We start from the raw sequence: 23,586 nt of genomic DNA, 5'->3' as shown, positions 1-23,586 counted from the left end.
CAGTGTTATGTGTAACAGTAGTTGGCTGAGATTCTGAAAGCAGGAAAGTGAAACCCACGCTTGGAATATGTCTGTTACTGTGAGAACAAACCACTGGCCCTTTCAGCATGGAAGGAACCCAGCGTTTCCCCTTTGCCACCCAGTGGTCGGTTGTTCCCCTTGAGAAATGGTGCTGTACCAGGTGCTTGGAGTTGATATTTGGTGATGGCAATAGTGGATGAAACTTGGTAAGTGGGAGTCTACTGTTGTGCCAATGTTGACTCCGTCTCTGCCACCATGGCCACTTTGTTCCTGTGCCCATCATGCCAGTACTGGGGTGGCCAATGGAACAGGCTGACCAGGCTGACCAACAAAGCCAGGTCACTTTGTCAGCTTTGTTGTTTAGTGCCTCTTTCTTGGTGGATGCCCGCTGACTGGCTTTAACATGTGATGCAGATATCTTCATAGCACATACTCACTCCTACGTCCATCCACATGTTTCTACCTCAGATTTCCTTGTTTCTGATCTTTCAGTATTTTTGTTTCTGGATTCTCACTAGCCAGCCAAGCCATTTTCTAAAGGCTTGATTTCTAAAGTTGGGCTATTTCCCTTCCACGTGAAGTGGGTAGCTGGTGTACTGTTTGAAGGTCACCAGTTGGGAGGATTTTCCTTTATCACTATTTATTATGGCCACTCCTGAGTGAGACTACAGTGTGGCTGCTGTGAATTTTTGGCTTGCATTTGTATATAGTAAGCCAACCATTTATAAACCAAAATCCAGCCTTTTTCTTGTCCTTCAGCTGGTTGTATAACATCCCCTTACATCCATAGGTGTGAACTGAGGGAGTGGTTTTGGTGCAACCCTGGTGGACGCTGTGGGAGTCTGGCTACTATTCCTACAAGACCACCTGGTCCCGGTTATGTGTGATCCCAGACACACAGCTTCTGTCTTGTTATGGATTGCTGTTGCACTCTTTTGCCATTATGATTTGGTGGGTCTGACAAGACTTAGATTTTGATGGGCAGTTTTAGCCACATGGTCTCATAACTGGACAGTCTGCAGTAAGTAGCACTAGTACCCAAGTGATGGTCTTGAGGTACCTGTTCTCATTTAAAGAAACAAGCCTTCTTGGGAAATGGCTGATTCCAGACATGGGGTAGGAAATATACAAGCCTGGAACATCCTGTCATACCAGATAGCAAGGAAGCAATAAGAGACTATTGAGAGTATTTCAAAAGGGACTCAGGAGACAATTTGAAGAGGCTGTCCCTAGCCAAAGATATGACAGGTAGAGCATACAAGAGAGGGGTAATCGAAAGGGTGAAACATATCAAATATGTTTAAATAAATGTGTTTATAATGATATTTTAAAAACTAATTGGTCAGACTTCCCTGGTAGCACAGTGGTTAAGAATCTGCCTGCCAGTGTAAGGCACATGGGTTCAAGCCCTGGTCTGGGAAGATCCCACATGCCGTGGAGCAACTAAGCCCGTGTGCTACAACTACTGAACCTGCACTCTAGAGCCCGCGTGCCACAACTACTGAAGCCTGTGCACCTAGAGCCCATGCTTCACAACAAGAGAAGCCACTGCAGTGAGAAGCCTGTGCACTGCAACAAAAAGTAGCCCCTGCTCGCTGCAACTAGAGATAGCCTGTGCACAGCAACAAAGACCCCATGCAGCCATAAATTAAAAAAAAAAAAATCTAAAAAGAAAAATTAGTAAACCTTGGAGTGGGCAAGTTCATCATCTTGAAGACTGCTAAGTCAATGGACATAATCCAACATTTATCTTCCCTTTATTTTATGAACTGTACTGCTGAGTAACAAAATAATAGTTGAGGGGAAGCTTTTCACTATAAAGGTATTTCAACTAATGAATGAAAAAGAAGTGAGAGAATTGAAAATCACCATTTTGCTGCTCTCAAAGAATTAACACATCTAAGCATTGAGCATCAGTAGATGCTAACATCACAAAAAGAGAGATGGCCAGACATTATGTGCTTCCTGATCAAAGAACATAGAAACCAGTCTGTAAAGACTGGAAGAAGTGTTTGCTCCTTCAAATGCACAGACCCTAGAATGTATATATATGTATAACTGAATCACTTTGCTGTACAGCAGAAATTAACACATTGTAAATCAACTATACTTCAGTAAAATAAAATTTTGAAAAATGCACAGACACTAATGCAAGGCTACATGGATCATGAAGAATCAGGCAAATATGACACCGCCAAAAGAAACGAATACAGCTCTAAAGGCAAAGAAATGGAGATCTGTGCTTTGCCTGACAACGAATTCAAAATAATCGTCTTAAAGAAATTGAATGAAATGCAAGAGAACACAGGTAGACAACTAAACAAAATCAAGGAAATGATGCATGAATAAAGTGAAAAGTTTAATAAAGAAATAAAACCATAAAAAGATCTAAACAGAATTATTGGAGCTGAAGAATACAATGAAATGTTGAAGTTCAGTAGAGAACTTCAACAACAGATTTGTTCATGTAGAAGAATTAATCAGCGAACGCAGAGACAAATCATTTGAAATTAGCTAGTTAGAGGAACAAAAAGGACAAAGAATGAAAAAGAGTGAAGAAAACTTATGCAAATTATGTGATACCCTCAAGTGTTTGATAATTTCCATCATGGGAGTCCTAGAAGGAGAAGAGAGAGAGAAAGGAGCGAAAAGATTATTTAAAGAAATAATAGCTGAAAACTTTGCAAGTCTTGGGAATGATAATGACACGCAAGTATAGGAAGCTCAAAGGACCCCAAGCAGGATCAACCCAAAGAACATTACTCTGAGATACATTGTAATTAAAATGTTAAAAGCCAAAGACAAGGGTAGAATTTTGAAAGCAGCAAGAGAAAAATGACTTGTCCTATGCAAGGGGATCTCCATGAGGCTATCAGTGGATTTCTGTGCAGAAACCTTGCAGACCAGTAGGTGGTGGGATGGTATATTCAAAGTGCTGAAAGAAAAAACTGCCAGGTAAGAATACTATACCAAACAAAACTGTCCTTCAGAAATGAAGAAGAGTTAAAGACATTCCCAGATAAACAAAAGCTATGGGAGTTCATCACCACTAGACCTGCCTTAGAAGAAATGTTAAGAGAGTTCTTCAAGTCGAAATGAAAGGATGCTAAGTAAACAACCTGAAAATATATAAAAGTGTAAAACTGACTGGTAAAGGTAAAAATGCAGTCAAATGCAGAACACCCTAATTCTGTAATGGAGGTGTGTAAATCACTTTAACTCTAGTAGAAAAGTTAAAAGCCAATAATATTAAAAATAACTATAGCTGTAGTAACTTATTAACAGATGAACAATATAAAAAAATGTAAAGTGTGACATCAATAGCATAAAATGTGAGGGAAAGAGAAGTAAAAGTATAGAGTTTTTGTACGTAATCGAAGCTAAGTTATCAGCTTAAAATAGACTATTATATCTATAAGATGTTTAATGTAAGCCTTATGGTAACCACAAAGGAAAAAACCTATAATAGTTACACAAAAGACAAAGGTATTAAAGAATACCATTACAAAAGACAAATTATAAAGGAAGACAGTAAGAGAGGAAAAAGAAAGAAGGAAGTAAAAAAAAAAAAGGCAGTCAGAAAATAATGAGTAAAATGGCAATAGAAAGTTCTTACCTATCAGTAATTACTTTAAACATAAATGAACTAAATTCTTCATTCAAAAGACACATAGTGGCTGAATGGATTTAAAAAAAACAGTATTCAACAATATGCTGCCTATAAGAGACTCACACTAGCTTTAAGTACACACATAGGTAGAAAGCAAAGGGATGGAAAAAGATACTCCATGCAAATGGTAACCAACAGATAATGGGAGTGACTATACTTATATCAGATAAAATAGACTTTTGTTCAGAATTGGTCACAAGAGACAAGGTGACTACACAGTGACAAAGGGATTAATTCATCAAGAGGATATAACAATTGTAAATATATGTATCCAGCATTGGAACATCTAAATATTGAAGGCAAATATTAACAGAACTGAAGGGAGAAATAGGCAGCAATAAATTAATAGTAGTAGACGTCAATACCCCTCTTTTAACATCCGGTAGATCACCCAGACAGAAAATTAATAAGGAAACAGTAGATATGAATAACACTAGAAACTAAATATACCTGACAGACATATACAGAATATTCCATCCAACGGCACCAGAATACACATTCTTTGCAAGCACACATGGAATATTCTCCAGGATCGAATATATATTAGGCCACAAAGCAAGCCTTAACAAATTTAAGAAAACTGAAATTACATCTAGTATGTTTTCCAAACACAGTGGTATGAAAGTGGAAATAAATAACAGGAGGAAAACTGAAATATTCAGAAGTAGTGGAAATCAAACTATACACTCCTGAGTTAAAGAAGAAATCAAAAAGGAATTCAAGAAAGTATTTTGAGACAAATGAAAATGAAAACACAAATACCAAATCTTATAGGATGCAGTAAAAACATTCCCAAGAGGGAAGCTTATAGTGATAAATGCGTACATTGAAGAAAAGGAAATATCTCAAATAAACAACCTTACTTTACACCTTAAGGATTTAGAAAAAGTTAAAGATCACAGCAGAAGTAAATGAAATCAAGACTAGAAAGAAAACAGAAAAAAATCATTGAAACTAAGAGTTGTTTTTTTGAAAAAGATAAACAGAATTGATAAGCCTTTAGCTAGACTAACCAAGAATAAAGGAGAGTGGGCTCAAATAAACAAAACTATAAATGAGACATTACAACTGATACCACAGAAATACAAAGGATCATAAAAGACTGCTGTGAAAAAGTATACACCAACAAATTGGATAACCTAGAAGAAATGCGTAAGTGCCTAGAAACGTACAACCCACCAAGACTGAATCATGAAGACAGAAAATCTGAGCAAACCAATTAAGGAGACTGAGATAATAATAAAAAAAATCCTACCCCCTCAAAAAGACCCAGGACCAGATATCTTCACTGGCAAATTCTGCCAAACATTTAAAGAAGAATTAACGCTAGTCCTCAAACTCTTCCAAAAAAACTGAAGAGTAGGGGACAGTCTCAAACTAATTTTATGAGGCCAGCATTACCCTGATATAAAAGCCAGATAAAGATGCTACAAGGGAAGAAAACTACAAGCTAGGATCACTGAATAATGTAGATGCAAAAATTCTCAACAAAATATTAGCAAATCAAATTCAACAGCACATTGGAAGGATCACATACCAGGATCAAGCAGGATTTATCCCTGGGATGCAAGGATGGGTCAACAGCTGCAAATCAGTAAATGAGATATACCAGATTAGTGGAATGAAGGATAAAAATCATGACTCTCAATAGATGCAGAAAAATCACTTGCCAAAATTCAACACCCTTTCATGACAAAAGCTCTCAAACAAATTTGAGAGGTATAGGAGAAACATACTTCAATGTAATAAAGGCCAAATATGACAGACCCACAGATAATGTCATAGTCAGTGGTGAAAAGCTGAAAGCTTTTCTGTCGGGATCAGAAACAAGACACTCTCTATACGCCTATTCAACATAATACTGGAAATCTTATCCAGAGCAATTAGGCAAGAAATGGAAATTAAAGGTATCCTATCAGAAAGGAAGAAGTAAAATTGTCTGTCAATGACATGGTCATATATATAGAATACCCTAAAGACTTCACCAAAAAACTGTTAAAAGTAATCAATGAATTCAGTAAAGTTACAGTAATGTAACATATGAAAATCAGTTGCATTTCCATACAGTAAAAATGAAATATCTGAAAGAGAAATAGAGAAAACAGTCTCACTCACAATAGCATCAAAAGCAATAAAATAATCAGGAATAAATTTACCCAAGGAAGTGACAAATATTTATACTGTAAACTATAAGACATTGATGAAAGAAATTGAAGAAGGCACAAATAAGAGGAGAGATATCTCATGTTCATGGGTTGGAAAGATTAATATTTTAAAATGTCCATACTATCCAAGGCCATTCTATAGATTAAATGTAATTCCACATCAAACCCAATATCAAAATTCCAATGGCATTTTTTACAGAAATAGAAAAAATAATCCTAAAATGTGTATGGAACCAAAAAAGATCCCAAAGAACCAAATCAATTTTGAGAAAGAAGAACAAAGCTGAAGGCATCACACTTCCTGATTTCAAATTATACTACAAAACTATAGTAATCAAAACAATATGGTACTGCAATAAAAACAGACACATAGACCAATGAAATAGAACAGAATAGAATAGAATAGAAGAGAAGAGAGCCCGAAAATAATCTCATGCGTATATGGTCAACTAACACTTGACAATGGAGCCAAGAATACTCAGTGGGGAAAAGTCTATTAAATAAATGATGTCGAGAGAAATGGATATTCACATACAAAAAAATGGACCCCTATCTCACACCACTCACAAAAATTAACTTGAAATGAATTGAAGACTTGAATGTAAAGATCTGAAACCATAGAACTCCTAGAAGGAAACATAGAGAATAAAACCTCCTTGACATTGGCCTTGGCAATGATATTTTGGATATGACACCAAAAGCACAGGCAACAAAGCAAAAATAAACAAGTGACATTACATCAAACTAAAAAGCTTATGCACAGCCACGGAAACAGCAGAATGAAGAAGCAATGGAATGGAGAAAATACTTGCAAACCATGTATCAGATAAGGGGTTAATATCCAAAATATATAGGGAACACATACAATTCAATAACCCTCCCTCAAAAAAACCCCCTCCAAATTATCTGATTGAAAATGGCAGAGGACCTGAATAGATATTTTTCTAAGAAGACATACAAATGGTCAAGTACATGAAAAGATGCTCAACATCACTGATCATCAGGGAAATGCAAATCAAACCCACAATGAGATATCACTTCGCATCTGTTAGAATGACTACTGCTGAAAAGGCAAAAGATAACAAGGATGGCAAGGATGTGGAGAAAAGAGAACCCTAGTGCACTGTTGGTGGGAATGTAAGTAGGTAAAGCCATTATGGAAGACAGAATGAAGGTTCCTCAGAAATTAGAAATAGAACTACTGAATAATCAAGCAATCCCACTTCTGGGTATATATCCAAAGGAAATGAAATCAGTATCTCGAAGAGATATCTGCACTCCCATGTTCATTCCAGCATTATCAGCCATAGCCAAGAGATGGAAACAACCTAAATGGCTATTAACAGACTAATGGATAAGGATGGTGTGTTATTGATGTGTATATAAATATGTATATGTATGTGTGTGTGTGTATATATATACATACATAATGTAATATTAGCCATAAAAAACAAAGGAATTCTGTCATTTGTGACAATGTGGGTAGACCTTTAGGGCATTATCCTAAATGAAATAAGTCATACAGAGAAAGACAAATACTGTATAATTTCACTGACATTAGAAGCTAAAAACACAGACAAATTCATAGAACAGAGAGTAGAATGGTGGTTTCCAGAGGTTGTTGGGGGAATTGTTTACAAACTTCCAGTTATAAAATGAGTAAGTTCTGGGGATCTAATATTCATCATGGTGACTATAGTTAATGATACTGTACTTTATAGTTGACAGTTACCAAGAGAGTAGATTTAAAATATTCTCACTACAGAAAGATTGTAATTGTGTGAGGTGATAAATGTGTTAACTAACCTTATTGTTTTAATTATTTCACAGTATATATGTGTGTCAAATATGTGATGACGTTATAAATGTCATATGTCAATTATATACCAATAAAGCTGGAAAAAAACTTTTAAAAAGTTTAAAAAATTACATAGTACCACCTATAGTTTTGCCTAAAGGATGAAATCTGAGGTTGATCACACCGCTGGATCCAGCAGCAAATTTGCAGGAAATATTGAGGATAGAGGAACAAGTTGAATTGCACCACAAGAATGCAATTGGCAAAATCCACACTGTGGGAAATTCTGCAGGTCAAGTGGCTCATGTTTTCTTCAATAGATAAATTAAAAGGAAAAGAATGGAGAGGGAACCTGTCAATTGAAAGAACTTTAAAGACATAATCAGATTTTTTTAAATGAGCAAGACCAAAGTATAGTATCAGGATGGATAACTTGAGTGATAAAAATATAAAGAAACATAAGGAAGTGAATACTATAAAATTCAGACAGTGGTTAGTTTTGGGGGGAGGAAGGGAGTTGTGACTGGGGTGTAATACAAGGAGGGATTTCTGGGGTGGGTGGCAAAGTTCTACATCTTGACCTGGGTAGTGTTTAGTAGGCCATTTGAGTAATGATAGACATTGAATTTGCATCTGTTTTATGTGGTTTTTCTGTATCTGTTTTAACTTATAATAAAAGGTTAAAATATAAAATATTTTAAATAAAATAGTGCACACTACATCTTCTTTGATGATATTCATGTTGTTTACTAGACTACTGTAAATTCTGAGAAATTCTGCCATTAATAAACCTTGCTTTGTTTAAACCACACACACACTTGAAGCCAAATAAAAGAATGCTTAGGTTATACTGGAAGCCACTAGATAAAACATCTGATTGCTTCAAGGAGGAGTTTTATTCTTAGAGCTACTGCTTATCCTAAGTTAAGTACCTTTCTAAAAATTTTGACATTGGTTATATAACAGTTCCCTGGAGGATTATTTCAGCCACCCATGGTCCCCCTTGGAGACCTTTGTCCAGCTGGAGCTAGTTCATTCTCCCTGCTATCAGAGGTCTTATCTTGATCCTTATTAAACATAAAAGGGGGTTAAATATCTCTCTACCTGCAATAAATGTTTGGTCATTTTAAGTTTTACATCACGAGGATGTAGTGAAGATGTAAAAGATACAGACTCTGGGACCGTCTGTGTGGTACTATAGACAATGGTCAGGAAAGGCTGGTTGCTAAAATAGCCTGTTATATACCATGTGTGGAGAATACTGAAGGCGTGCAGTACTCTTTGGTACCATCACTGTTAGTCGCTGTGAGATACAGAAATATTTTATTCGGTGAACTCCTCAGTTTCTGAACTTCAGGGGCTATGGTCCCTCAGCTTGGCACACCGCACGGCTCCTGGATACCTTTGTGGCCTTTTATGTTTGGTAATGCTGCGCAGCTCCTTTTCTACCTGTCCTTCTCCAGAGATTCCCTGTCATCATTCCTGTGATGGTTAATTTTATGTGTCGACTTGACTTGGCCAAGGGATGCCCAGAAAGCTGGTAAAACATCATTTCTGGGTGTGTCTGTGAGCGTTTCTGGAAGAGATTAGCATTTGAATCAGTACACTGAGTAGATCAACCTCACCAGTGCGGGTGGGCATCATCCAAACCGCTGAGGGTCTGCACAGAACCAAATGGCAGAGGGAGGGTGAATTCACTCTCTTTGCTTGAGCTGGGACACCCGTCTCCTCCTGACCTTGAGTGTCAGTGCTCCTGGTTATCAGGCCTTCAGACTTAGACTGGGATTCACATCATTGGTTCTCAGGCTTTCAGGTTTGGACTAGAATTATAGTACCACCTTTCCTGGGCCTCCAGCTTGCAGACTGTAGCTCATGGGACTCCTCAGCCTCCATAACTGTGGGAGCCAATTCATCATAATGAATCTCTCTGTATATATATATTTGTATAAATCCTGTTGGTTCTGTTTCTTTGGAGAACCTTGACTAATATAATTCCCTCATCCCAGGAATGCAGGGAAGTAAAATTAGCAGTGAATCCTTGTTTCAGAGACTTGAGGATAGTCAATTTTAGTAAATACTCAGTAAATATTTAGTTATATTCACTAGCAGCAAACAATTCACTTGTAAACAGGAAAAATGATATCTAGTGATGTGTAACTTGAACAATGCATATGCTTATGTTTTTCCTTGAATTTTTTTTCTTTCCCTTAAAAAATGTATGTATTTGGGCTTCCTTGGTGGTGCAGTGGTTGAGAGTCCGCCTGCCGATGCAGCGGACACGGGCTCCAGCCCTGTTCCAGGAAGATCCCACATGCCGCAGTGCAACTCATCCTGTGCACCACAACTACTGAGCCTGTGCTCTAGAGCCCGCGAGCCACAACTACTGAGCCCACGTGCCACAACTACTGAAGCCTGCGCGCCTAGAGCCCATACTCTGCAACAAAAGAAGCCACCGCAATGAGAAGCCTGTGCACCACAATGAAGAGTAGCCCCCGCTCGCCTCAACTAGAGAAAGCCCGCGCGCAGCAATGAAGACCCAACACAGCCAAAAAAAAAAAAAATCTATTCCTGGCTTCTGAAAAACATAATAAAATAAAGTAATGTAAATCTATTACATACAAACTTGAAAAATGAAAAAAAGATTTGTATATTCTCACTGCTGCAATATAATCATGATTATGATTTTATATATTTCTTTCTAGTCTGTTTTGGTATGAATTTTTATAAAAACATGCATATAACTGTGATTTTCCCTTTTAAATTTAGCCTTAGGTAATTATGATATAATTATATACATATTTCCATATTGCATTGTTATCACAAGAGTAATTTTTTTACTGCATTAAACTCCATCATTTGGCTCTATCATATTTTTTAACTGTTAACCTACTTTTGGTTAGTATGTTTCCCATCACAGTTGAGCAAATATATTTTTTATAATGTATAACATCATGCACATTTCTTTTTGGTTGTTGCTCTGAATTCTTAAAGTAGTATATTAACAGGTGTCAGGAATTTCAGTAAACTTCTATCTAATTTTTCTTTTAGCTCTAATTTTTCTTTTAGTCATCGAATCTAGCAAATCTAGTGATCGTTAAAGTAGGAGGAATATATTAATTTGCCAGCTGTTGTTCTACCCACGATCTTAATGATATATGACTTAATAAAGCCATGTAAAACTTGAGTGAGGCAGTAATCTTGTTTACATCTAGGAATTGACCACAGAATAGCAGTTGTGGACAGTTTAGAAACTCATGGTAGAAAAATGAAGTTTCTTTATTTGGAGCCCAGGAAAAGTAATGGCAGCATTTTAGATGTGTCTAAGTATGTGCATCCTTGGGAGATGGTTCTTAGTTTTCATTGTATGTTCTAAGGAATCCAATAACTAACCACTGGTGTGAGCCCAATGTTTGTTAGTTGAATGGAATGCCATTTTTGTGAGTTTCTTTATTTGTTGTTCCCTCTTTCCCTGCCTTCCCCTGTCTCTCTTTCCTTATTCATTATGTTCAGTACTCGAACTCAGAAAAAGGTTCTTTTTGGTGAGCAGTGATTTATCACATGAAAGTTTCTAATAACTTAAAAAATTTTAAAAAACAACACATGTGAAATCATTAATCAAATACTGTGTCAATCTGTTTTGATTTGGGGAAGTTTTCCCATTTAAATCAGTAATTTAGTGTTACCTTCCTTTGTTAGAATTTTTAAAGAAAGCACGACCAGGATGCTGATCATTAAATAAATTTCTGCTATTCCTACAACGTACTATGTTTTGACAAGTCCATAATGAACTGAGTGTTGAAATCATTCATCAAATGCAGTTATCCTTTTGCTGCGTTATTTCAAAAGGTAGAGCTTTACTAACTCCATTAAAATTTGAGGCTTTCTAAGTTTTTGCACAACTAAAGCAAAGAGGCATTCTGTTAAAATAACCTTAAATAAAATTCTTTTTAGATGTTAAAAACTCTACTTCTTTAAAACATAAAATCTTAGTCATTTTTGATTACCAGATGACAGGAACAACTTCTCTTTTCTAGTGTAACAGGGCTTCTGATATGCAATGACCACCTTGTTTTTGATAAAGGACTAACCAGTATCATATTTTTTCTTAGGAATGGGCTGTTTCTGGGGAGCTGAAAGGAAATTCTGGACCCTGAAAGGAGTATATTCAACTCAAGTTGGTTATGCAGGAGGCTACACTCCCAATCCTACTTATGAGGAAGTCTGCTCAGGTAGGAAGAATTTGCTCTATCATATAAGGAACAAGGACCGACTTGTCCCTGCTGGCGGATGACAGGATCTTTAAAATGGAAATAATTTTTTTGTGTGTTTTCTCAGTCTTCTCTTGCCTGTTTCTATAAATATACTTGCTGGCCTTTCACTTCATATTTTTAGAAGATAATAGACTTCCTACGGAATGTGTCATTTAGCGTTTGTTGCAGAAAAATCACCCTGAAACTTAATCGCTAAAACAATCATTTGTTACCTTATGATTCTGTGGGTCAGCAATTTAGACTAAGCTCAGCCTGGTGGTTCTTCTGCTGGTTTCATCTGGGTTCATTCATGTGATTCCAGTCAACTGGTGGGTTGCCTGGGGGCTAGTTGGTCTTTGATGGCTTCTCTCATACATCTGGCAGTTGCTGCTGGCTGTCACTTCCTCTTGCCTGGGGTAATGGGGATGATGGAACGTGTGTCTTCACACACTGGCCTGGGTGAATTCATGTGATGGCGGATGCAGAGATTAGGAGCAGTAAGAGAGGGCAAGCACCATTCTGCTAGTACTTTTCAAGTCTTTGAGTCACATTCACTATTGGTCCCATTGACCAAAGCAGGTCACATGGTCTAGCCCAGAATCTGTGTGGGAGGGACTTCCCAAAGGCAGGTGTACAGGGAGATGTGAAGAAATTGGGACCATCACCACATCACTCTATCACCTGGGACAAATATGTCATATACCAGACTTGTTTTCTTGAGGGAAAGACACTAAAAATCAGGCTATAATGAAGGGATTGTCAAACTGTGGCTTGCAGGCTAAATCCTGCCTGCTGCCTGTTTATATAAAGTTTTTTTTTTTTTTAAACACAGACATGACTATTTATTTATGTTATCTGTGAATGTTTTCATGCCACAGTTGCAGGTGAGTGGATGCATCTGAGACAGTATGGCCTGTGAAACCTAAAATGTTTATGATCTGGCCCTTTACAGAAAAATATTTGCTGACCGGGATAGGCAGTTGCCTCCATGACAAATTCTAGCTCAATTACCAGATAACCTTTCTGGAATTTGTTTTGTTTTGTTATTTCTGGCCTTCAAGAATTCCCTTTTATCTTTCTGCCAGCTCTGGTTGCATTTAAAACACATTATTTTTCTCTTAAAAATTTTTTTTCATTTTAAATATAAAAATGGTATATATTTAAGGCGTACAGCATGATACTTCGATATACATAATGAAACAATTACTAATAGTTAAGCTAATTAACATACCAATCTCCTCATGTACTTTTTTTGTGTGGTGAGAGCACCTTTGATCTACTTTCTTAGCAAATTCCAAGTATACAATACAGTATTACTAAGTACAGTCACCATGCTGTACCTTGTATCTCTACAGCTAATTCATCTTACATAAATAAACGTTTGTACCCTTTGACCAACATCTCCCCATTTCCCTGGTAACCACCATTCTACTCTCTGCTTCTGTGAGTTCGATTTTTTTAGACTCCACTTACAAGTGAAACGGTGCAGTATTCTTTTTCTGTGTTTAGTTTATTTCACTTAGCATAGTGTCCTACAGGCTCACTCATGTTGTTGCAAATGGCAGAATTTCCTTCATTTTTTTAGGCTGAATAGTATTCCGTGTGTATGTGCCACATCTTCTTTATCCCTTCATTGATGGACATTTAGGTTGTCTCATACCTTGGCTATTGTGAATTATGCTGCAGTGCACTTGGGAGCACAGATGTCTCTTTAAGATGCGGGTTTCACTTCCTTTGTGTGTATACCCAGAAGAGAGGTTGCTGGATCGTATGATAGTTCTGTTTTGAATTTCTTGAGGCACATCCGTACTGTAAAATACATTTTTTAAAAGAATATTTTATTTACTATCTTAAGAGTTATTAATAGGGAGAGTTTATCTAATATACAGCCCACACCACATTGACAGAAATGGGATTTTAAAAAATATGTAAATAGTCTTATCGTTTAAAAATAAAGGTTTGCATTGGTGTTATTTGTGGAGGGCCCTCTCAGCTCTTTGAGGGCACTGCGAATGTAGGTGGCGGCGGGGGGAATTGGAGTTTGGGAGTTTGTTCGATAATGAGCGTGTTGATTTGTTTGCTACAGTATGAATTCTGATTTTGAAATGAAATTTGAACTGTGCAACAATGAAAATATCATGAAAATATACATATTCTTCTTTTTCTTGCTTCTGGAGAAGAATTGAAATAATTCTGATCGGTGTTGAGAATGTGGAATATCGAACAAATACGTTAATGGTTAATCCATTTTTTTCCTCTCCTTCTGTTTCAAAATTAAACAAATGCTTATGCAGAACTATAAATAGAGAGATTCAGATGAACCCTGGAGATTGCCCAGGTGTATCCTCTTAAATCTTAGGAATGGAAATGAATAAATTCCTTCCTGTAATTGCAGACATGACTTAATAGCCTAAGACAAAAAGTTGCTAAGAAAACCTCCAGATATCTACTGCTTATACTGTTACTGTCTACCAGCAAAATGTTAATCATCAATTAGAATATCGTGGTTGCTGGTTTGCTCAGACTCTCTTCAATTCAGTTCTTCACCGTAACAAGAACAACATGATAATTGCCCTTTGTTGAACTCCTACTATGTGCCAGACACTGTAACAAGCACTTTTTGCATCTTTGCTTTTTTCCATCTAATCTTTCAGACAGCCCCATGAAGGGCCTCAGTTTCTGCTTTTTTACAGAGGGAGTGTTGAGGCTCAGAGAGAATAAGTAACTTACCTGAGGTCATATCTCCCGATCTCATTAGCTCTCAGCTCAAAACTTATGCCATTGACTGTGGTGTAAGTCACCCAGCTGTCATCACGGCCCAGCCATTCTCCATCCACCTATTTATGCTTCCCTCCTCCACATATTCTCTTTCATGTATAGTTTTGAATCTTTTGGTATGCTTTTTAATGATTACTGTAAGGAAAATACCAAGCAGTTTTTTTGGGTCTTTCTGATGTTTAAAAGGAAAAAGGAAACCCTTTTAAGATACAGTTCATGCAGACATCTGGTGCGTTAGAGGCCTGTAGCAACAGTGAAGTACAGAAACCATGGAGGTTGGTAAAGAACTCTCTATTTGATGTGAACACTACCTGCTAAGTTAGCGGTGGCATCCGGAAGCATGGTTGTCATGGAAACTTGTTCCTGATTGGAAAAAGATAGTTATAGGGTCTTATCCAGACTCAGAAGGAGAGATGATTTCTTTCCCCAGGCTTTTTTTTTTGTTCTGATCATGAAAGGGAAAAACAAAAAGGCAGACAGAAGCTGTGATAGAAAGGGCTCTCTAGCACAGAAGTGGTGGAGCCTTCAGATCCCTGGGAATAGCAGGAAAGGAGAACAAACAAGATCCCCAGCTAATTAAAGATTTTTGACCAAGGAGAGGGATGGGGGAGACAGAAAGCAGGTTATACTGGCTAGGCCTCCCTACTGGGGCCTCAGGTGCTCAAAGCCTTGTTGAACAAGTCAGCCCTGGAGGGGTCTGCCTTGCAAGAAAGAAAAACCCAGCCTCTGCTAAGATGTATAATCGTTGCTGAGGTTTCATGTGAGAGAAATACTAGTCTATGCTCCAGTATTTGCATTAATTTCCATATTGATTACTCTTGTGTTTGCAATTAAACTTGTAAAACTTTGGTCACAACCAGGAGTCTTTTGTAAAGGTTTTCCTTTCTTCCTTCCTTCTTGCCTTCCTTCAAGAAAAGAAGCCCAAGGACCTGGATTGTGTGGCAACTGCCTTCCTTCACAGAGCAGGACGCCTGAGCCTGAGGTGCCATTGGGTTTTTTGGGGGCAGGTGCCAGAATTACAGGGCTAGCACTCAGGAAGGGGTTCTCAAAACCCACTGGGCTAGCTTTACCACTCCCTTCTACCCTGACCGATCATCTGGGAGATGCTTCCAGAGTCAGAGCTTGTGTCAGAGCTTCCACAAGTATTGTCTTGGCGAACAGATTGGTGATCACAAGCCATGGAACCAGAACCGTTGGCTGAAGTTGGTCATGCCTGCTTGCTAGTGGGTATGCGTGTGAATGTGAAAGCAGGTGTGTGTCCAGACAGGCTGCATATCAATGTCTGAATGGTGTTTCTGTGTGGCTACAGATGGGCCAGCGATTGGAGTTGTGCTTCGGCACGTGGAAAAGACATATGACTTCTAGTAACAGCCAGGAGAGGAGGTGGACCCCACGGTGGCATTCATTAACGGCTCACCAAGGGGTCTGTTACATGCTGGGTGATCTGTGTGAGTCTAGAGCCTAACACATGTAGAAGGCCCGTGGGGAAAGCAGTTCCTGAAGCATTTGCAAAGTTGCCTTTTGGGAATGAAGTATAAAATAAGCCTGTAATGCATCAGAGCCAAGATAGGCAATCACTTAGAAGAGAGCTTGGCTTTTGGGTCTTTGGAACCTCAGAGTAACCTGACAGAATGCCCTGACGCATGTAAAAGGAAAAGAAGAGAACCTTAGCAGGGAGGCTGGTCAGCCAGGTCTGCCAGGCCGGCCTGGGAAAGGGGAGGTCCTGCTGCCCCCACCCCCCCCGGTTGCTCCGTAAGGTTTGGCTGCTGGACAGACTCCCAGAGCCTGACACCATGACACTTTTAAGTTCTATCACTAACTCGTCTTGTTCTGATACACACTCCGTAGAAACTTCTCGTCTTTTGTCCTCCTGTGGAGATTATTTACAGGAAGAGAATGCAGGGAGACCAGGTCAGCCAGACAGTTCTACTTCTCATTTCAAATTCAATGAAATGCTATTCTGAGAAGTATATCTCAGTCTATTGTGAGTTTAGTCTACACAGGTCATTCTCTTCATATTCAATTAACCTTGGGTTACATTCAGTGTAGAAATGGAATTTGGCCTTCAGAGCTGAGAGTCAGAGGCCTGACTGCCATGATTTTCCAAAGTCTGTGATTGCCTCCTTGCATTTCCCTAGAGACTCCGTGTCCCTCACATGTCCATCATTTCATTTAAACCTGTTTTAAAAGTGACCACCCTCCTATAATAGGCGCTTAAACTTCCTTTCCTCAGATTCATCAATTAGTGCTGGAGCTCACAGACTGAGAAACTTGCATCTCTCAGGTATTTTAGGCCTGAATTCTGAGTCCTCTGAGAGCTGCCCACCACCAGCTCCTGCACCAAGAACCCAGTCTCAGCTTGGATGCAGGGTAGCATTGCTCACAGCCACTGTTTGGCTGCTGTTTCTTGTTGTGTCTCAGATCTGTCTCTAATTCATGTGCTGAGAAGTAATTTAAGTCTTAGTGGCCATCATTCTGTTCCTGAAATGATTTCTAAGGATTCATTCATTCACAAGGTGTTCCCTAACAGCTCAGTGTATGCCTGGCACTGGAGAACCCATAAAAACCTGGAAGGGAACAGCCAGGAAGAGCCTAAATTTCATGTAGGCTTTCTTGATGAATTAAATTCACCACTGATTGGGAATGTACTGCATACAAGACATTGTACTAAGTACTTCATATCATTGTATGTGATACCAAGTTGAAAAATGCTAGTACCTGTCTTCCAGAATTCTTTCTCTGTAGTTAAATGAAAGCTTGATCTTTCACATTTAAAGAGTTGTGCTGACCCTGGCTTTACACACACACACACACACACACACACACACTCACACAAACTACACATTTGTTATGCAAACCAACTGATTAAATGGCATGCTGTTGCTTTCCTACGTTGATTTTAGAAGTAATTGAGCTATTCAGTTTCTTGAATACCCTGATAGAGAATTATTCTTACATTTTATAATAACGACTACACAGATGAAAATATGAAAAGACATTCTGCAATGGATAAGCATTCTGGGTTAATTTCAGTGCATTAGCCTAATACACAAATAACCCCATTTCTGGCAAGAAAACCCAGGATGTTCATTCACTGGGTAATATCTTTTCGTATTTTGCTTACAGATGTTCAGAACAATTCCATGTTTATCAGTCTATTCAAAAGCTTTTAGAAATCTGCACAGCCAAGTGGCACCAAAACCAGAAGCATGAAAGGGACTGTACAACTTTCTCTCATAAGAGAGATTTATACAGTCACCATAGAAAATCTGAGGCCCAGACGCTTTTCTTTATCAACAGAATACTCTGGTGGATTTTCATGCAACGTGTTTGGTAGAAGTCCCGAGCTGGAGCCAGGGCTTGGGAGGAGCAGAGAGTGGGAGGCTCCTATCACCTTCCGGTGGTGTCCATGCCGAGGCTGTACCACTCTTTGGACTCAGCTGCCTCTCTTGTAAAATGGGGGCAGTGCTGCTTTATGAAGCCCATAGGGTTGTGGTGAGGTTCTTATTTGAAAATAAAATTATTTCATATTGGGAGTAGGAAATCCAGGACACAAGCTTTCTATCACTCTAGCTCTTGGGTATATTAAAGATAAAAGTGATGGGTCAGGAAGCATCGCTTGGCAGGGGCCTGGGCTCAGCCCACAGAATATGCACGCGACGCAACAAGCAGAAGCCGTTTTCTTCTTTTTCTCTTCTGTGTTCTCAATAGGTCATATCCACCACCCTCTCCAAATGCAAATCCTTATTTCCTCGATGCTTCAGAGCTCTAACAAAGCATTGAATAATTTCCCCACTAATATAAAAAAACTCAATATACTTTTTTAGTTTGACAATTTCTGAAGTGTTTGGGTGGATGTGCATGTCTATGTATCTTGCATGAGATTAATGACCCCATTCTTTTTCAAAGTAGTGATGAGTTCTGTTATTAGCAGATTTTACCAAGCAATGTAAAACTCTTTCTAAATTCCTTGCAGACTACATTAAATCTCTCTTTAGTGCATAGTAAGTCTTATTGTACTCTTTTCAATGTCAGTCAAGGTAAATTACTAAGTTATTGACATATCACTGAAAATGCCAGAATTCTGGTGTTCATTTATTGCTATAAGCAATTTGATCACTTTTTGCTCCTCTTATATTAGACATAAAATTAACCTTGAACTTGTAGCAGGCAGGGTGAAAATGCTTACCTCTCTCAAACCACCAGGCAGAAAGCAAGCTCCAAGGTCAGGGGTCCTGTGACTCATAGTTATAACCTGGGTTCTAGGACCAAATACAAATTCTCCACGCATCATGCCCTTTTAAGTGAGGGTGGCGATCAAGAATTCAGAGTGGGGCTTCCCTGGTGGCGCAGTGGTTGAGAGTCCGCCTGCCGATGCAGGGGACGTGGGTTCGTGCCCTGGGCCGGGAAGATCCCACATGCCGCAGAGCGGCTGGGCCCGTGAGCCACGGCCGCTGAGCCTGCGCGTCCGGAGCCTGTGCTTCGCAGCGGGAGAGGCCACAACAGTGAGAGGCCCGCGTACTGCAAAAAATTAAAAAAAAAAGAATTCAGAGTGGAGGTGGCTGTTGAGTTTGAATTAAGATTTTGAGAGATCAATTATCATTTCAGTTAGGCTGGATTTTTTTTTAATTGAGTACTGGGGTTTTTAATTTTTTAAAATATTTTAAAAATTTATTTTATTTATTCTTTTTGCGGTACGCGGGCCTCTCACTCTTGTGGCCTCTCCGGTTGTGGAGCACACGCTCCAGACGCACAGGCTCAGCGGCCATGGCTCACGGGCCCAGCCGCTCCACGGCATGTGGGATCCTCCCGGACTGGGGCACGAACCCGTGTCCCCTGCATCGGCAGGTGGACTCTCAACCATTGCGCCACCGGGGAAGCCCTGGGGTTTTTTAATAGTTCTTGTGTCTGCTGGATGCTCTCAGTGCTGTGTGCTATAGCCGGGAGCCGAGCTGAGGGTGTGAGAGCAGAGCGTGCTGGAGCCTCTCATGTTAACCAGTGTGCTGGCATCTCTCGTTTCTCCTGGCCTTGGAGCCAGAAAGGAAATCATTCGACCAGCAGGTGTTGTTGCCTTGCCCTCTTTCAGAGCTTCTGCAGGTCTGGTTTCCAGCCTGGGCTGTGGGCCGTGGGGCCTCGGAGTTGGGAACAGTCTGCAAATCGATTTGTCCACCAGGCAGGTGCTGAAGGTCTGAGTAACCATCTCGCTCACAGCTACTTAGGATTTTCAGTCTGCAAGGGAGATGACATTGTGAAAATGAAAGACACATTCATGCAGTCTTACTGAGCTCAGAGCAGCTTTTGGTCTTCACCAGTATGCCCTTCATGCCTGGATTCTAGAACCCCAGAGCACCTGTACTTGTTAGAGGCTTGACAAAATCACGTGATCTCTCGTGCTCACACAGCCGTGGAACCACCGTGCTAATGGGCTGTCCAAAGTTCCCAAAGCTGAAACAAAATAGACATGCGCGCCCTTTGCTAGAGATATTTTGAGTTTGCTACAATAATTCAGTACAGCATTAGACACGACAGAGGAGGAAGAAGATATTTCTATAGCTTCAAAGGCCTGACAGCTGGCAAACACCAAAACATGAGGCAGCACAAGACCTCCCTCCTCAGCTGGTGAAGGAAGCATTCATGCCTTTCCTTCCCTGTCGGGTTTAGCGGCCAAAGACTCCAGTATGTCAGTGTCTGTTGTTTGTCGTTTAAGAGGAGAGGTGGCAAATGAATTTTGATTCTTTGTGGAGTCTCTGAAGATATTGCATGTTCAGTATATTCTTCATATGTCCTTGATGTTTTCTCTGGGTTGTTTAGCTGTTCTGTCACCTCTCTCCTTGAGCAGCTTAATTCACTGCTGCGAACAGGTGTAGTGGTCAAAGATCAACAGACTGACAGACTCTGAGTAGTTAAATGTGTCAATATTTCAGGATATCTGGTGGTAAAATTTGAATAGTCCAATTAAATGAAAAGGAACAATAATAAAAACATTTCTTATACTCATCCAGTTCTAGAAATAAGTTGTTCTTTCATTGTTTCGGGATTATATTCTCAAGGATTTAGGAGTGATGTGAAGAGGAATTTGCTATAGCAAGCAGTTCTTAAAACATAATTGCAAAAGCAATTGATGAATGTGCCTACACTGATATTTTCAAATCACATATAATGGAGCCATAATGTAATGTGAGAAAAAAGCCGTATAGGGGGTTGAGCTTCTCTAGGAATTTTATGTGATACTTTGGGTCTTAATTACTTCATAATGACTGGCAATTTTTAAAGCCTGAGAATTAGTTTTATTTATTTATTTTTCCTTTCCTCCTTTCTTTCTTTCCCTTCCTTCCTTCCTTCCTTCCTTTCTTTTTCTTTCTTTCTTGTCTAAGTTACATTAAAAATAAATATCTGGGTCAATTGCTGTCCCATCTGCCAAGTTGAAACTGCAAGGGACTCGTATGAAAACACAGTCGCCCATCATGTGAGCGAATCACCCAGTAGGAACGGAGCAGCTTCTGAAGAGGTCACTGCTGTGTGCCAGGCCTGCCTCAGATTTGCTGGGGCCTCATCAGCATGTGAATCAGTCACAGGCCACTGAGTCCTCTCAGCTGTGGACCAGGCTTTGCTTAATAAATCCTGGGCTCTGATGCATGGAATTGCAGGGTCTGTTGGGGACGCCGAGGGACAGAGCTGACCTCAGCCTCTTCAGGCTTTGCACATGGGAGCCAGTGCCCTGTCTCTGGGGCAGAAGCTTCCTGAGGAGGACGCTTACCCACAAGAGAGTCGGGCCCTCTTGTAGCTGTCTCCTTCCTCTTCTTCTTGTCATATTCTCTCCGCACTTCTCCTTCCCTTCCCTGTGTTTCTTCTTCTTTCCTGTGGTTAAGGATACATTACTTTTCTACTCCAGTACCATTATAATTACAATAGTCCTAGAAAGTCACAAGAACTGGTGACTTACACGTTGCCCATCTTAGGTTTAGAACAGTTTATAACACAAAACTCTCAACAAATATTATTATAATAGTAGCTTACATTAATTGCTGGTTTATAAAATCTACAAAACATTTCCAGAGGCTGAGCTTTGTCACAGGCCTGTGAAATAGGGCAGCATTGTCGCCTCCACTTATAAGGGTGCAAAGCCCTCTGGAGCAGAAAGTTACTCGGAGTGTCACCCCCTAGTTAGAGGTCCCAGCCGTCTCGTCTGATGGCATTTCTTTTGAAGAAAACAGAGTTTGTATTTCAGACTGTGTCCTTCTAAGCTTTTTCTTTATGTATTTCCAATAAATGCATTTTCACATGCCTTTCTTGAGCATTTTAGGATACTTCAAAAGATATTAAATTAAACAATGAAGTTCTTCTAGGAATAAACTAGATTTTAGAAAATGGTTTATTAAAAAACGTCTGGTGGTTCAAAACTATTTAGATGAACTTGATCTATAGAAACATGGATTTCTTTTTCTTTTCATTGGATGTATCTTAGAGGTCATCTGTTTCAGTAAGTCTTGAAACTTTTGGTAAGCATTAGAATGTCTTCATCAGATAAAGATTTTGCACAGAAGTCTATTATTAAAACACAGTGTCCAAGGTACTCTGATTAGTGGAGGGGGCTCCCCCTACACTGTCCTCGTTCTTCAGGCCAAGGAGGTGCTTCCCTGGGGCTAAGTCTAGAAAGCAGTTGAGGACCAGGGACGACTTCACCCTGGGCTGAAACATACATTGAAAAGGAGAAGACCACCCAACCACATTACACACTAAAGGAGAAGACCTCCCGACCACTCACACACTAGGGAGAAGACCTCCCGACCACATCACACACTTAAGGAGAAGACCTCTCGACCACATCACACACTTAAGGAGAAGACCTCCCCGACTACTTCATACACTAAAGGAGAAGACCTCCTGACCACGTCATACTCTAAAGGAGAGCTCCCCTCTCTGACCACATTCCACACTTGTGCCTGCTTTAAGGCTGCATACTGGAAGTTACAAAGTCCCCAGGATTGTCAGGCAGACCACCCAGAGATAAAGTGCTGGAAGGCATGAGAATGGCGCCTTTTATCCTCTGCCTTCTCAGAGATATACCCAGGTACCAAGATGTACCCAGGAGCCCTAAGCATAAGCATTTTTGTGTGAGTTCTGGGTCTCCCATCAGAGGCCCAGAGCCTCCAGTTTCTCCCAATCACTTGTCTCTGTCCATTTTGTTTCAGTTCTGGTGCCTTGAGCATATTTATTTTAAAGCCCTCCCTCCCCTCCTCCTTTCTGGAGGTAAGGAACTGTTGGCTACTGTCATACCCAGGCCCTGTCCCTGAACCTGCCTTGCTGCTGAAGGGGGGGTTGACAAAAAGTCATAGGTGCCTGAACTTGCGTATCTTTGTGCAGAAGAAAAAAAATCTGTCACCTTGTTTAAGGCTTGTTGAGTTGTATTTGGTAGTTTGAAAATGCTCCAGGGAAAACCATCTGTCTACCTTGGAGAGTCGGGTTATATAATGGCTAAGCCACATACTGGGGGTGCAGGTGGGGTCGGCATGGGAAGAAGCTATCTGTTTTGGGCTCTTCAATAACATTTTTTAATTAATAAACTTTATTTTTTAGAGGAGTTTTAGGTTCGCAGCAAAATTAAGAGGAAGGTACAGAGATTGCCCATATACCCTCTGCCCCTGTCCTGTGGTCTCCCCTACTATTACCATCCCCACCAGATGGTACATTTGTTACAGTTGATGACCCTACCTTGACACATCACTATCACCCAGACTCCATAGTTTGCATTACGGTTCACTCTTGGTGTTGTTCATTCTATGAGTTTGGACAAATGTACGGTGACACATATCACAGAGTATATCTTATTTTCCATTCTCGGACTTGGCCTTTGCAAATTGTGACTGCTGCTGTCCTGGGCTTTTCTCTTTGGGTTTGCAGCTT

General features: G+C 39.8%; 1 protein-coding gene across 1 annotated transcript in view; it reads left to right on the top strand.

Annotated features, from left to right (window-relative positions):
- MSRA (methionine sulfoxide reductase A) overlaps positions 1-23,586 on the top strand; it is a 374,143-nt gene that overhangs the window by 171,978 nt on the left and 178,579 nt on the right. The window contains exon 3 of the mRNA XM_024746918.1: positions 11,764-11,883. Coding sequence (XP_024602686.1) covers positions 11,764-11,883 — 120 coding nt within the window. The remainder of the gene's footprint in view (positions 1-11,763; positions 11,884-23,586) is intronic.

This window comes from Neophocaena asiaeorientalis, unplaced genomic scaffold (genome assembly GCF_003031525.2).
Source record: "Neophocaena asiaeorientalis asiaeorientalis breed wild unplaced genomic scaffold, Neophocaena_asiaeorientalis_V1.1 scaffold633, whole genome shotgun sequence".
Lineage (NCBI taxonomy): Eukaryota > Metazoa > Chordata > Mammalia > Artiodactyla > Phocoenidae > Neophocaena > Neophocaena asiaeorientalis.
The sequence above is the reverse complement of the archived record's forward strand: the minus strand, read 5'-3'. Positions and strand labels throughout refer to the sequence as shown.